Source organism: Mastacembelus armatus, chromosome 12 (genome assembly GCF_900324485.2).
Source record: "Mastacembelus armatus chromosome 12, fMasArm1.2, whole genome shotgun sequence".
In the NCBI taxonomy this organism is placed as follows: domain Eukaryota; kingdom Metazoa; phylum Chordata; class Actinopteri; order Synbranchiformes; family Mastacembelidae; genus Mastacembelus; species Mastacembelus armatus.
This window is the reverse complement of record NC_046644.1, coordinates 6,883,736-6,899,979: the sequence shown is the minus strand read 5'-3', so window position 1 is coordinate 6,899,979 and position 16,244 is coordinate 6,883,736. Positions and strand designations below refer to the sequence as shown.

At 40.4% G+C, this 16,244-nt stretch overlaps 1 protein-coding gene across 8 annotated transcripts in view; it reads left to right on the top strand.

The window, feature by feature from the left end:
- rxraa (retinoid X receptor, alpha a) overlaps positions 1-16,244 on the top strand; it is a 136,555-nt gene that overhangs the window by 115,101 nt on the left and 5,210 nt on the right. For 5 of the 8 annotated variants that reach the window (XM_026296874.2, XM_026296876.2, XM_026296875.2 and 2 more), the window contains 5 exons: positions 2,753-2,937; positions 8,893-9,022; positions 10,531-10,663; positions 14,727-14,818; positions 16,019-16,124. In XM_026296874.2, the coding sequence (XP_026152659.1) occupies positions 2,753-2,937; positions 8,893-9,022; positions 10,531-10,663; positions 14,727-14,818; positions 16,019-16,124 (646 nt within the window). The remainder of the gene's footprint in view (positions 1-2,752; positions 2,938-8,892; positions 9,023-10,530; positions 10,664-14,726; positions 14,819-16,018; positions 16,125-16,244) is intronic. The other 3 variants (XM_026296879.2, XM_026296878.2, XM_026296880.2) reach the window with 2 other exon arrangements.

Here is a 16,244-nt window from a genome sequence, read left to right as displayed (position 1 = left end):
AGCTATGTATATGCAGGAAAACAGGGCACAGTGTACTGCACATAGAACAGAAGCATTTTCACACCAACATTTGATTGATTTTATCCTCTGCATATTCTCTCAATGAATGAGACTTGCTCTTGAGTGGCAACACTGTTGAAAAAGGTTGTGAGTTTGATGCTGCACCTACCGTTCTCCAGACATTGAGAGCAGTCCTGAGTTGTTGAGGTGAGAAATGTATTCTGTGATTCCTTGTGTGGCAGTGTACAGTACAGCACCTTTGAGGGAAGATTACAGAGCAGATAAGACCAGAAAGAGATGAGTTGTGTGAGGGGGTGGAAAAAAAGAGGTCAGCAAGGTGTGAATTTTAACACTCCATGAGGGTGTTAAAAATATTAGCACTCTCAGCAGTGCTGTTAAGCATTCTTCTGCACATTGGACAAATCAATCATTGCCTCTCACCATTACGGCTACCACAGCTACAGAAAACAGAGTGCAGAGGTTATACTGAGCGATTTAGAACACAGCCAGAGTAGAGGATGACTGCAGGTATTAACCAGGTGTGCAGGTGCTTGCATTGCTGAATGTAGCCTCTGTGTTCAAAACTGAGTAAATAAGAATACATATTTTTAGTTTTTTAATAAACAAATTTTTTCACCCAAGGCCAGTTTGTTTTGACCTTTACTTGGCCTCACCTCCCCACCCTTTAATTTATATCATTGTTGGGCTCCTTACTCCTTTCAGGGATATTATCATTTACTACCTTTCAGCTCACCAACAGTGCTCCCCAAGCTTCCCCCTACACCCCGAGGGCTGTGGTTAGAGAACACGACGGCAGTAGCCCAAAAGGCTAAACGAATCCACAGCAAAACAGGATTAAATGAATTTATGTTCTCCCAGTCAGGAGAGTATAGGAGGAGGGGGTGCAGAGAATAAAGCTAACATGATTTCAGCCCTCTTCACCTCTCCCTGACTCCAACACAAGTATTCTACCCTTGGGCTGACCTCCACCGCCAGACAGCAGTTCCTCTAAATTGGGGCCCCTTTCCCTCTTCTCCTCTAACAACCCCTGTTTCCCTTCCCGCTGCCCCCACCCCCCTCCCAACAAGACCATGACCTCTCACTGATTCAGGCCTTGGAATGGAAACTAGAGTAGGGGAAATGCAAGAAGACAGATCACCCTGCAAAGTCTGTGTGTTTATGTTTGTGTGTGTGTGTGTGTGTGTGTGTGTGTGTGTGTGTGTGTGTGTGTGTGTGTGTGTGTGTGTGTGTGTGAGCACGGTAGGACACTTCTCCAGGTGTGTACTGTATGTAAGCTCGCATCCTGATGTTGAAATTCCAAAAGCCCTTCATCAGATTGTTAATCCATGTGTGGAGGACAAACTGCCACAGTCCTTTTTTCTGTGGTGTCTTGAATTAAGTAAATTATAGCCTTTTGAAAAGACAAAACACACACATATGCCTCTTATACATCCTTACTTGAGGGGAGAGGTGCGGTTTCTCTTGCCTCGGCCACAGTGAGTCTCTGTGTCTGCTCAGCGCACAAACCATTTCCTGACTTTTCTTGCCAAGCCAATCAGATGACAGAACCTACATGGTTTTGCTTCAGTCGGATTTATATAAAACATGGAAAAAACATCTACGATCTACAAAGTCTTCATTCATTTTTGTTCAGTTTTTTTTTTTTTTTTTGTAAACTGGTGACCACACATGGCGTTACAAAGGAGCGACAAGCCATACATTATTTATGTTTCTGTAAATGATTTGTGAAAAGAAGCCTGTTGTCATTGAGCACCACATCTCTTTGATAAGGATGCTGAGGGAAGTTCTTGAACATTTCCATGCTGCTGTATTGTGCATAATGTAGTTCTAAGGTCCTAAATATATTCCGTCTGCACTGTCAAAGGAATAATTGATGATTGAACTCTCTTGGATGTGTTTACTGGCAAAATACATAGAGGGTCATGCACTATTCACTGGCTTACCGGGACACACTGAATGAAACACAGTCGCGCTGGCAATCACTCGACATGGGGAAACAAATGCTGAACTGTGCACACACGTTGTTTGTATTAAAAACGTTGAGAGTTGAATTTCTTTGCAACAAATTATCATGAATTCAAATATTTATTTAAAGGGCAGAATCAGTGTTAAAAAAAAACAAAAACAAAAAATACATTCATTCAAGTCATTTCATCTCTGATTCATTCAAGAATTGAGTCTTGTTGAGTATCTCAAATGAGTCAAATTGGTGCAATGGAAGCACACACACAAAAAAAATTAAAACTGTCACTAATTCTTGTAGTCTGTACCTCTGCCCATGGTTTTATTATGAGACCTGTTTATTGGATTCATGTTAGTTGCAGAACTGAAGCTGCATTAATATTATTATAGGCACTGGCTACAGGGAAGGTGCACTTTGGTGCTTGGCTCACAGTTGGTTTATCAGAAGTTGTTAGCTGAAAACAACTGCCTAGTGCTGCTGGAAATTAGCTACAAGAGGCTTTAGAAGGCCAAACCCAGCCAGAGTTGGGTAATAATTGTCTGTCACAGGTGTTGTTTTCACCTTACTAATAGCCATTTGGTTATTTGTCAACATGAACAATATTTATTAATGCAGCTTTAATATTTTCTACTTGACTTGCACATGAATTCCTTGCATAGTTATTCACACTGCTAAGTCTCACAGTCCTGCATCTTAACACACCTCTGCTCTTGATGTTATCAGTTTTAAAAAATCAAAAGAGAAAACAGCAGTAGTGACCGGAACTAGTTTTGTTACATGCAGCCGTTCAGGAGGAGCGCCAGCGAGCCAAGGACAAAAATGAGAACGAGGTGGAGTCCACCAGCTGCGCCAACGAGGACATGCCCGTAGAGAAGATCCTGGAAGCCGAGCAGGCAGTGGAGCCTAAAACAGAGACCTACATTGAGACCAACCTTGGTGCACCATCCAACTCGGTGAGTTTTTTTTTTTTTTTTTTTTCCCCCTAAATTGTTTTGTAAACACACACATAAAGTGTCATTCTGCAACTGTCACTATGTGTACATGTACATGGGCACACAAATGCACGTCTCATGTATTTATTGGGGTATTGAAATGGTCCTGTTCTCTATTTTTAGCTATTCATACTGCTTAAATACTAATTTCTGATTGGCTGGCAGGTGTTAAATTAGATACCTCAAACAGGATAGTTCACTTTAAATATGTAGTAATAGCTTCACCTCTGTCTACATCACTATAAAAAAGGACATTACAGTGCAAATAGTCACTGCATCAGTACTCTCACTTTGTTACAGTACCAATTAAATCTTAGTGGATTCTTGCAATTAAGTACAAATAAATTTGTGACAACATAGTTTGAACACAGTTGCACTTTTTGTTTGTGATAAGTGGCCAATAAAACACTTAGGCGTCCAGATAAGTATTCACATCATCACATTAATTTGTCAAAAAAACATCATTGTGTATTATTGCTTACAAAGAGCTTTTCTTATGAAACATCATAGGCAATTACGGCAGATTACAACAGACATTAAGTTAAATATTTAGTTTATGGTACAGCACATACCTTGCTTTCTTTCTTTCTTCTCCCATGTCCTTTTAAGTGTGGAGGTTTGAACAGTTTTATGTATGAAAGGCTGTGAAATGAGTCATTTACTGTAGGTAGTGGGGACATGAACAGCACACACATAGGTCAAGTTAAATGTGTGTGCATGCAGACATATGAAATTGTACTTCATAAAATGTTTTAAGTACTTTTCTTTATTTTTTTTTAGCTTTCTGAATAAATATGCATAGTTGTTTTTTCTAATTCTGACTCCCTAGCTGCTGCTAGAGATGTTAATGAATATCAGACTACAGTTAGTCCTCTTCTTTTTGGTCCCTTTGGAGGTGACTCCTTGTGGTCTCCAGTGCTGGTTTAACTGTTCACCTTGTATCCGTGCCTTCATTTGTGAGTTTTCTCATCTATCCCCTCAGTATCAGCTGGGCACATTGGGCTGTCTTTGACACAGAAGAGACTAAGTGTGATGAATAATGCAACAGGCAGACTGTTCCTAAAAGCATCCCACAAAGCCTCAGCTTTCTCAGGAATTCTGCTGGAACATGAGAAACAGAGGAGCTGAGCAGCAGCCTACCAAAGGAGGCAGGGGGGAAAGGAGGATCGGAGGGTGAGACTGACGGAGGGAGGGAGTGAGAGAGGGAGGGCTTCTTCAGGGATTCATGTGCTTCAGGGAAGGGAAATGTCCTGTGAAGTAAAGGTAAAAATGTAAAGACTGTTATGTGAGTAAATGGGAGCTATTTTAGGGGGCCAGATGGAAATGTAAGAGATGAGCGCTGGCATTAGGGAGAGGGAGAAGGAGTGGGGAGTCACAAGGGAGTGCCTGGCAGCTCAGACACACTAATGCAGTGAGTGTGTCTGAGCTCAACCATGTTGGGTCCCTCGATGCTTAGTGACTGCCTAACACCCAGAAGATGAGATTTTCTAAAGGACTACAGAAATGGTAAAAATTGCACTGAAATGTAGTGCAGGGCTGGAAACCTGTTTATAACCCAGATGTAGAATAATATCACAGTCTTATCATGTTATCAGCCCATGAAATCGTTAACATTCCTGAACTAGTGTAAGTTGTAATTATGGCAGAAACACAAATTCATTTATAAAATTATAAAAATTTTGTATTGGATCTGTTGAATTCTTCAGTTTTTTGGCAATTTTGCACACATTTGCCATCTCTTTGAATGACGTTTGAGTTACATGCCATGGTTTATATACTGTCAAACCCTTCTTTGTAGATTTAAAGTTTTAGTGTACTAGTATTTTCTTACTTAATGCCTAAAGTTCCAAAGTTGACCATGTAGGGGAGTCAGGAAGTGATGTCATTCTTGTTGCTGTACTAATGCACTGCCAGTCAAAAGTTTGGACATACTTTACCATTAAATTGAATGACAAAGTGTGTCCATGGACTGCGATGGGAATTCCAAAATTTAGAGGAAAGGGTGGGGGGAAAAAAGTCTTAATACTGTATCTGAAAAAACACATAAAATACCTTTGGAGAAAACAAGAAAAATGATTTGGGCAAGCTGAGACTAATGTAGGTAGAGTACTGGCACATGGTCTACGAGGGCTCACCTTCTCTCAGAGGCCGGTACTCTTGCCTCCTGCTCTGTGAGGTCTCCACTGAAAGGCACTGTGCCATGTTATAATTAATCAAAGGGAGGCCAGGTCGTGAGGGTACACATGAATAGGCCACCACCATTGTCTAATGACTGGGGTCTGGCAAAGCTGAATGGGGTGTGTTCATCTCATGCTGACCTAGAACAGGAGTTAAACAGGTGTTAGTAATGAACCTTAAGTCACACAAGGAGATATCTATGAAGATGGGGAGAGGAGAAGATTCTGCTAATCATTCATCCATGAGGTTGTTTCTTTACTTTTGTTCTATATATTTTTGTTTCTTTATCTTTCTTTCTTTTTGTTTTATTGTGTTTGTGAGGCTGTTCTACTGTCCAGCAATTAATTCATGTAAAGGTTTAGTTTCTTACCTTTTCCTGGACTTAAGGCAGGAGGCATTGTTGTTATTTAGATGTTAATTAGTTGATGATTCATGCCCTCTCCAGCATATGAGGGAAGTTTCCTTTTCAGTCTATAAAAGTGGGACACTTGAGTAATTCATTTCCTTACTGATCTGTATGAGTACCCAATTTTCCCTCTGTTGTCACGCTAGTAGTGTGGCTCAAGCAGAATAATGAAAAATTGAAAGGCAAATCTTTCGTCTCCCCTCCTCAAGTGATGAAAATTTCATAGGACAGTATGCAAACCTGGCATTTCTCTAAGTTGCTGGGATGATCAACCACGGTGGTGGAGTGTACCTAGCTATAAACCCTTTGATTTACTTACAGCGAAGACGGACTTAAAAAGTTTTCCTCTTACTTTTAGTCCCAAGTGGATGTTTTCTCGTCCTGGTGTCTTGTTTATTTGCTTCACATTTTTAACTGCCCATTAAAATAATCTCCACAGTAGAAGAAATGGGTCTTCCAGTCAAGCTGTGAGATACTCTCAGGACTTTCACACATGGAGGTTAATGATATTCCCTCACTGGTTACAGTGGACTCCTCCACTGTGATTTGATAACATCCCCAATGCTCCTCTGTACAGTAAATTAAAGACCGAAGTAATCTGATTCCCAGCAATTGTAATAGGAAAGTGTAAGTTCCTCTCTCCTGTCATCTGCACAGATAGAGGCAAAGAAACCAGGTCAGTGTAAACACTGCAAAGATAGCCATACAACATTCATGAGGCTCAGCATGTTTAACGAGAACACTGGGACTTGTATTCTTATGAGCAGGGGTGGCTCAGCCATGGCACACGGTGAATCCCCCTCTTGTTTTTTTTTTTTTTTTTTCTTTGTTGTGGCTCAGACTGCCCTTTTGAATGAATTAGCTGAATCTGTTTATATGTTTATGAGGAAGCACAGCTCACCGAAACTGTCGCACTGAGCTACGCCATCCACATCTCCCACGGAGATCAGATGTTGAAATATTCATAAGATGCCTGTTTTCTTTCTGTCCCTGAAGGAAAAAAAATAGACGACTTTCAGTTTTCAAAACAGTATAGGCTTTGTGTCGGGTTTAAATTTCTCAACTACATATCTGTGATACACTGCAGTCAGTGCGAGTTTGACACCATTGGGAGAGAATGTGCAGGAGAGGATAGGATAGTCTTTGGCCTGCGTATTACAAAAGAAGAATGGGAGTTGGGGGATGTTTCTCCTTCATCTTCAACTAATCTTCTCTTGAGAGCTGCAGTTGATGTTGGGATCCTCCAAGCTTTTAGCATCGATCGGTGGGATTTGGCGAAGGAAGTTGGGGAGAAGTTGCTGACTGTTTTTGTCAGAGTGTGGGTTCACCCAAGGATACTTAGAATTTATGGGTGTTTACTTGTTTTAATAGTATGCAGAAAAAAAGGGTGTGCACAAAGTCTTTGTTTACACACATGCATATCAAGGGTGCATACTCCTGAGATGATGGTAAATTACTCTTTAGAGATTGACAGTATTGTTTGGTTCCCCCCACTGCACAGATGGATTTACATTATAGTGAGTTAGTCATACTGTGTGTGTGTGTGTGTGTGTGTATGTGTGTATATGTGTGTGTGTGTGTTGCATTAGTATTCCACCACTGCTCATAAACTCCCTGTGGGTCAAAGAATCATGCTTCCCAAGCTGATGTATCGTGACAGTTAAGGACAGGCAGTCCTTGTCTTTGGACTGGTGCTTAAATTGTACACAGAAATGATCATCTTCAGAAGTACCGTAGTAGCTAAGATGAAGCACACTGAGATCATACTTTTGATATTCTTTTCTGGGAATGTGTGCTGTTTACCCACATGAACTGCAGTTTATGTTTTTCATACATTAAGTACATTTGAATCATCTAAGAAGGATGAGAGGTGGGCTACACCCTGGACTGTGCACTGGCTACTGACCAGTGTATCACAGGGCTAGTTTGTAAAACAACAAAAAAGTTCAAAGAATAAATTATTACAACAACTCAACAATTTGATGCACAAGTGGCCTCTCCTGACACCCATTCATTCCTGTAGAAGGAAATGTTAGTAGACAACAGCATTTGACCATAAAGAAGGAGAATTTCTAAAATCCCATCTGTTTCCTTCTTCATTGGCAAATGTGGTTTGACTTGTTTCCTGGGAAGCTTATCTTACTTCAATTCTTTTAATCAAAAATGTAGCTTGTTCCAGTAAAATTCTGTATATTTTTGCATTTGATAAAATGTGCTTCCACAGCAACAGTATGTGTAATAAATTCACCACAGCTGAGATTACTGTGATGAACTTCTTAGTTTAGGACCCAAAGTGACATGCACTGAAATAATAGTTATGATCCTTCATTATTTCTTCTAGCTTTTATGGTCAAAAACCTTCAAGGCTTAAATGGATCTAATGGTGTGAAGTCTATAAAGGATTGTAGCCTTCTCACTGATCTGGCTTGTTTTTCATTATTGAAATCTATTGATTAATTTTCTATTTAGGAATTTTAACCTTGAATAACAACCACATTCATTTATTCAATCATTCATTATCTATACTCGCTTAGTCCTGTTTAGAGTAACAGGGATCAGCTGGAGCCTATCCCAACTCTCTATGGGTGAAAGGCAGGGGTACACCCTGGACAGGTCACCAGTCCATCACAGGGCCATAACAACAACAAATCTTTGGAAAACTTAGACAATGTATAGTAAAATCATAAGAGGTGCAGTATACTTGAACCATACCAAGAATGTATGAGTTTTTGAATATAAACTAGTTCTTGTTAGATGCATTCAGTCTCAGAGTCATGACTTGGGCAATGCAATCATTTTTATTAGCATTACTTTGGGTAAATATGAATAAACATTGTACACCATAGTTTGCATTATTCCAAAGCCTTGCCTGGTATTGTAATAAAGCCCCATTTGAACTCCAAAGCGCTTGTTCTGTGGTGAAGTTTTAGTAGAGTGTCAGGAGAGGCCACTTGAGCTCCACTAGCTGTCCAAAAGGCTGATTTGTGTGTCAGCTAAAAGGTCCCCAAAGAAAAACTCTGCTTGCTGAAATTTGCTTTTTCACCAGCAGCTCTCTGCAGGTATTTCCTCTATGAGCTAGAAAAGAGTCACTGTTCATTTTGTCTTCCGATTTGCGCCTCTTTAGAGGGAATTATTATCACAGTTGAGTCTTCATGTTAGTTTGGATATGTATAAGTGAATGTGGGGTGATATGTAGCTCAACCTGACAGCAGGCCCTCAGCCAAGGAACAACACAAAGACCAACACAAATATATGATAGTTATTCATTTTGTTCACTACCTGAATGTCTAAATATCCAATGTTTTTGTCCTTTCGTCTCTGTTTTCCTCCAGCCGAATGACCCAGTGACAAATATTTGTCAGGCAGCTGACAAACAGCTCTTCACCCTAGTAGAGTGGGCCAAGAGGATCCCCCACTTCTCTGAGCTGCCGCTGGATGACCAGGTCATCCTTCTACGAGCAGGTCTGTAAAAAGACTTAAACAAGTTCATTAAAGGCAGAAAGGTTTTCCTGAAGCAAGCCTAAATAATAATGTCAGTGATTTTCTATATTTTGGTTAGTTCCACAAATCCCATACACCCAATGAGATGTTTTTGTATACATACCATAGTGTCTGTAATCTGGTTGTCTTTTTCAGACAAACCAAAAAATAGAAGGTCAGCAGTTATCCTTGTGCACACAAACCCACAAACAATGGCAATGATTGACAGTAATAATGATTTCATTCAATAATAATGCCACAAGATACATGGATACACTGCATAATGTAACAAAGAATAATGTGTTAAAGTCACAAGTGCACAACACAATGTAGAAAATGCCTCATTACTAGTTAAATCTTGTCTTTTGAACGAACAGCGCTACATTAATCAGCTCTTTTCCCCACAGTGAAGGTTTTTTAATGACCTGCAGGCTTTAATGATAAGATGTTTCATTGTTGTAATTGTGCACAACATTGACATCGACTGAAAAAAAAAAGAAACTGAAAAAAAACACTGAATTACAGATTCTAGTATCACCTCATTGACATAAAAAATCTTAGTGAAATAGACTAACGGCATTACCATGAATAAGTGTCTTGGTCATGTGACTGAGACAAGCGTCAGACCTATCAAGGTCAGAAAGCTCATTGTGTGTTTCTGCTGTAAGTGGAACAGCAAGCTAACTGCTCAGGATCACAGAAGCAGCAACATAAAGCAGAAAATGAATCATCTGTCATGTCTGTTACGTTCACTAACATCACATGCAGGAAGGTCTTCTGGGTTCTCCCAACACATCGCCCTTGTTGTCTGCCTGTCGCTCCAAATTACACCATTATATTCTAAATACACCTCCAGGAAAAAAGCGCTATTACACACCCATCCCCTAACCTGAAAAAAATCAAATCCACCCATCATTCCTTATCCTTAGCACATACAATGATGAAGAGACTTCAGCAAAGCTGAGAGAAAGACATTATTCTGGATAGCTTGTCTCTTCTCAGCGCTCAGGTTTTCTATAAATAACCACTTTAGTTCTGCTGCATCACAGATAAAAGCATCCCAGCTCCTCTCATACCCAACTCAACTCTGGGGAGAAGAGGCGAGTGTTGCCAGGCAGAACAGTTAAAGGAACCCTGTCACTCAAAAACCACTGTCTTGTGTCTTCAGTGCTCTCTGTGTCAAGACCCTGCTTTGGCACATCAAGCCTGTTGTCTTTATTGTGATGGCAGGCGCAGTTCATCCCTTTTACACGCTTGTCTCTTCAGAAAGCATGATTCAAATGTCTTAGTAATAACCCGATGCCTGCGCTTGAGAAAGCTGCACGCTTTTAGCACACAGCTTAATTGATTCATTGGAATTCCCCTTTTGTTGTCAGTTTCATTTTGCCTGAATGCTGTGTGAACTTTTGTACTGGGATTTGCTTTGGGTTTTTGTTTTATTTTGTTTTTCTCATACTTTTCCTCAATCCCTCTCCCCCTCACTGTCTCAGGTTGGAATGAACTCCTCATTGCATCATTTTCACACCGCTCGATAGCAGTTAAAGATGGGATTCTGTTGGCAACTGGGCTGCACGTCCACCGCAACAGCGCCCATAGTGCTGGAGTGGGAGCCATCTTTGACAGGTAATTATTACCCCATTATTAAACTTTCTTCCACTAAGTAGTAACAATGGAAGTGGAAACCATTGCTACCACATAGAGATATTTTATGTATTTTTTTCAAGGTGTTTTAAGACAGAAAGCAAAGTGAATTGTCCGCTTTTGTTAGCTCACCACAAACAGCAAATGCACCATACTAACTTTATGTTACCCCTGCATGTATAATGTGAGCTGGATATAGTGTCGCTATTCAGCCCAGTGGCCATTATTGGTATTGTAATGAAAAGTGCATTTTTAAACTACAAACCAGGTCAGTTGTTACTCTTGCCATTAGAAATTTTATTTGTAAAACTTTCTTTGAGCCTAGAAAGTGTTTTGGAGTGTGTCTTATTTTTTGACATCTCCTCTCAAGTGATGAGTGTAGTACTCACAAGAAAACTCTTTTTCCCCTCTTCTTGTTACAGTAATAAAGCAGAGTCATGAAGCACCCACATACACAGAAATTTTAAAGAATGTTTTCACATGTGTAAACACGTCTGTGCGTCACCCTCCAGGCGAATTTGTCTCTCATAACATGTGTTCTTAGACTTGGTATGCAGACGTGACGCCCCTTATATTTGCTTTGCATTCTGTGAACACACAGTAAGAAATTATATTTCATAATGAGCTTAGATATTGTAACTAATGGATTTATTAGTGGGTCAGTTAATACTTTATGTTTTGGAGGTCAAATATAAGCTATTAATAATAAAGACAACCCTCTGGTGATTCCATTTGAATGGCAGCATTATTTTTGGTTATAAAGTAGCTCAAAAGTTGTCCTTCTTTGTCTCCTTGCTGATCTATAAAACATTAGAAACACTTTCATGATGCAATTGATCATAATATAATTGTAGGTAAAGTTAATAAATTGGAATTAAAGGGTTTGACAATGTCAAAAAATGATTCATTGATGTTTTATCAATGCATAACAAAATATTTATAATATCTTTTTAGTTGCAAAGTGAAAACCAATAAAAACCATCCATTATTAATAAAGGTTTAATTTCAACCCTTTAAACCCCTTTATAAATGTGTTTTATTAGAAAGGGGTCTCATTATACAACATGATATGGTTTATTACGCTGAAACTGTATACATAGACTGGAAAGTCAGTGCTTTCTGAAAGGTGAAGCAGCAGAGGAACTATTGATTGATTCCGTTATATTAAATATGTACACCTGTATGCACCGGGAGTCACACAGAAACACTGAACTGCTCAGAAAATGTCAAAAACAAAAATCGATTAAAAAGTGAGTCACAGTGAAGTTGGGTGTGTGCAGCAGGACACACCTCGCTGACTGTTATTGATGTTACAGTGAAGCAAGCTGTCTGACAGACGTGTCTGTTCAGCAGCATCACACCTGGAGCTGAACTGAGATACACCACTTGGAAAGTTAGAAAAGATGCAGTCAAAATACTTAAGTATTTTCTCTCACTGAATTGCTTAGATGATTTCTAATGTGAAAACTGCAACCTTCATATCGTACATCAAGCAGAATTTGCAGTTAAATGTGCTGTAGTGCAACCCATATACAGTGGGTACGGAAAGTATTCAGACCCCATTAAATTTTTCACTCTTTGTGTCATTGCAGCCATTTGCCAAAATCAAAAAAGTTCATTTTATTTCTCATTAATGTACACTCAGCACCCCATCTTGACAGAAAAAACCAGAAATGTAGAAATTTTTGCAAATTTATTAAAAAACAAAAACTGAAATATCACATGGTCATAAGTATTCAGACCCTTTGCAGTGACTCTCATATTTAACTCACATGCTGTCCATTTCTTCTGATCCTCCTTGAGATGGTTCTGCTCCTTCATTGGAGTCCAGCTGTGTTTAATTAAACTGATTGGACTTGATTAGGAAAGGCACACACCTGTCTATATAAGACCTTACAGCTCACAGTGCATGTCAGAGCAAATGAGAATCATGAGGTCGAAGGAACTGCCCAAGGAGCTCAGAGACAGAATTGTGGCAAGGCACAGATCTGGCCAAGGTTACAAAAGAATTTCTGCAGCACTCAAGGTTCCTAAGAGCACAGTGGCCTCCATAATCCTCAAATGGAAAAAGTTTGGGACGACCAGAACTCTTCCTAGACCTGGCCGTCCAGCCAAACTGAGCAATCGTGGGAGAAGAGCCTTGGTGAGAGAGGTAAAGAAGAACCCAAAGATCACTGTGGCTGAGCTCCAGAGATGCAGGAGGGAGATGGGAGAAAGTTCCACAAAGTCAACTATCACTGCAGCCCTCCACCAGTCGGGGCTTTATGGCAGAGTGGCCCGACGGAAGCCTCTCCTCAGTGAAAGACACATGAAAGCCCGCATAGATTTGCCAAAAACACATGAAGGACTCCCAGACTATGAGAAATAAGATTCTCTGGTCTGATGAGACCAAGATTGAACTTTTTGGCGTTAATTCTAAGCGGTATGTGTGGAGAAAACCAGGCACTGCTCATCACCTGCCCAATACAATCCCTACAGTGAAACATGGTGGTGGGAGCATCATGTTGTGGGGGTGTTTTTCAGCTGCAGGGACAGGACGACTGGTTGCAATTGAAGGAAAGATGAATGCGGTCAAGTACAGAGATATCCTGGAAGAAAACCTCTTCCAGAGTGCTCAGGACCTCAGACTGGGCCGAAGGTTCACCTTTCAACAGGACAATGACCCTAAGCACACAGCTAAAATAACAAAGGAGTGGCTTCAGAACAACTCTGTGACCGTTCTTGACTGGCCCAGCCAGAGCCCTGACCTAAACCCAATTGAGCATCTCTGGAGAGACCTGAAAATGGCTGTCCACCAACGTTCACCATCCAACCTGACAGAACTGGAGAGGATCTGCAAGGAAGAATGGCAGAGGATCCCCAAATCCAGGTGTGAAAAACTAGTTGCATCATTCCCAAGAAGACTCATGGCTGTACTAGCTCAAAAGGGTGCTTCTACTCAATACTGAGCACAGGGTCTGAATACTTATGACCATGTGATATTTCAGTTTTTCGTTTTTAATAAATTTGCAAAAAATTTCTACATTTGTTTTTTTTCTGTCAAGATGGGGTGCTGAGTGTACGTTAATGAGAAATAAAATGAACTTTTTTGATTTTGGCGAATGGCTGCAATGACACAAAGAGTGAAAAATTTAATGGGGTCTGAAGACTTTCCGTACCCACTGTATGTGCTGCAGCTTCTCTCTTTTCCTGTGTCTCTGCCCCTCTGATCACCAGCTTCTGTGCTCAATCACTGGCATTCACAGCCACAGGACATATTCCATTCCTGCATTAACTGTGGCAAGCATTAAGATACCGAGAACTGATAATGTTACCTTATCTACTCCCCCTCTCTTCACCATACAAATGAAGAGGCTGATTCCCTTAAACACTCCCATCTTTTCTTTGTCTTTCTTTTTTTTAAGCTCTGTTCTTCCTCCTTGGAGCAAATTGAATTAGAATGAGCTAAGAGCCACAATTGACTTTACTATTCAAGTGCAAAGGGGGGAAAGAAACAGAGTAAGAGGGAAAATAAAGAGCAGCGGGGAGTGGGTGTGACCGAGTCAAAGAGGGGTGAGGAGTTTGAGTCCACACACCAACACTCCCACCAGTGATGTCACACACAGACAGTGGGAGTACTGGTGTTAGATTACAGCTTGTGTTTACTCTGTGGCTTTCCTTTTATGAAAACCATATACTAAATATAATGACTTTGCAGGGTTGTAAACTTTTCCACTGATCTAACGGTGCCACTGTGGGCTGAGAGTGTGCGCTTGTGTGTGTTTGTTTTTAAATAGACGTGAGCTGGATAGTAGTTAAAACATAGTTTTATTGTCCCAGTCTGGATTTGGATAATTCACATGAAGCGTGGTGTATCATTTACCAAAGTGTACCAATTAGACTCAAATGGTTTCCTGTGATCTTAACTTTTCTGGCACTCATTTGGTTTTCTGATATAACACAAAAATAGTCCACTAGCAAAGAAGGATTAAACAAACTTAAAATAGTGTTTCAACTATATCCAGGCAAATTTCTGACTTTTTGTTTTGTTCTTTTTTTTGTTTAGAGTGCTTACAGAACTGGTGTCCAAGATGAGGGACATGCAGATGGATAAGACAGAACTGGGGTGCCTTCGAGCTATAGTTCTTTTCAACCCAGGTAATTATCACTATATGTATGCTTTGATTTGCTGTGGCAGATTAAAGAGGGTGTAAATTAGGTGTTTCAAAGTGTGCTCTTTTACAAGGGTTTCTCTAGTTTCAATTTCACTTTGAACCAAAACAATTGGCTGGCAATCAGAACACAGTACGTCAGGGAAATGTAATAGAATATAATATGATTTATTAGACACTTAAAGTACCTAAGGTAAGAATCAAAATAAAATCTATATTTTTAGTATCAGACTCTCTCCCAGGAGCCTTGAAAGGTAGCTGTATGAAAGGTTTGTTGTTTCCTTATTGAAGCCACTCGAATTTTGTTGTAGTTGATTCCCCTGTGTGCATTTTTATGGCATTTTCCTTCACAACTCTGGTCAAAGAAATTCTCTGACAGCAAGTGTTGCCTGGCTTGTGCTACTCCTCCTATAAGTGTGCTGTTCTGTATTTAAACCTCATCCACATGGGACTGAAGTTTACTAAACCAAACCATCAGTGTGTGACCCAGGTTTTTAATGACTCTCTGTGGCAGCCTCCTTCCATCCCTCTGGGGCCACTGTGAATCTGTTCACCCCAGACACACTGATCCTCTGTGTTCCATGTTTTGTTCAAGCCAAATCCAGGCCCACTGGCACCGGTTCACTTGTCGGCCTGATTCCTTGTTGAGTAGGGGTTCACTAGGCTGATCTGACTGAGAAAGCAAAGGGTGGGGGAGGTCGAGGAGGGGACACCGAGGCTAAAAAGGCCCTCAGTCCTTCGTTTCCCACACTGTGATCTAGTCCAGCCATTAACAACAAATGTTCATTCATTGTTGATCAATTGTGCTACGCTTTGTTCGTCAGAAATGTTAATCAATGGCGTGATTGTGTCGTTAAACAAGGATGAGTCCTCCAGTGGAGTTTAAATTAGCGCAGCTTTGAAATAACAGTCCTAATTGGACTAACCCAGAATGTGGTGACACATGCCCACAGTGCCACAGCCTTGGAGGTTAAAACTCAACTTGTAAGTCCCTGCTCTACATCATAAACTCTTGCAAGGTGACCTTGACAAAGAGATTCAACATTAATTTATACTGGCGAGTAGTTCAATTATAAGGATGTCGAACTCATTTCAATAAAAAGTGTAAAAAAACAGTAGTACGACTTCATATAGGCAGATTTAGGTTTTATGTTGCTTATTTTATTATTTGTGTGCCTCTCCATAGACTCTAAAGGCCTGTCCAACCCAGGTGAGGTAGAAGCTCTTAGAGAGAAAGTCTATGCGTCTTTAGAGGCCTACTGCAAACAGAAGTACCCTGAGCAACCAGGCAGGTGAGTACACAAACACAGAAATGACTGTGCTCATCCCCAGACTCTGTCCTCATATACAGCAATCCACAAAGAGTAGGGCTTCCAGTTGGTATTTATCCTAAGCTCCAAACTGCACAAGTC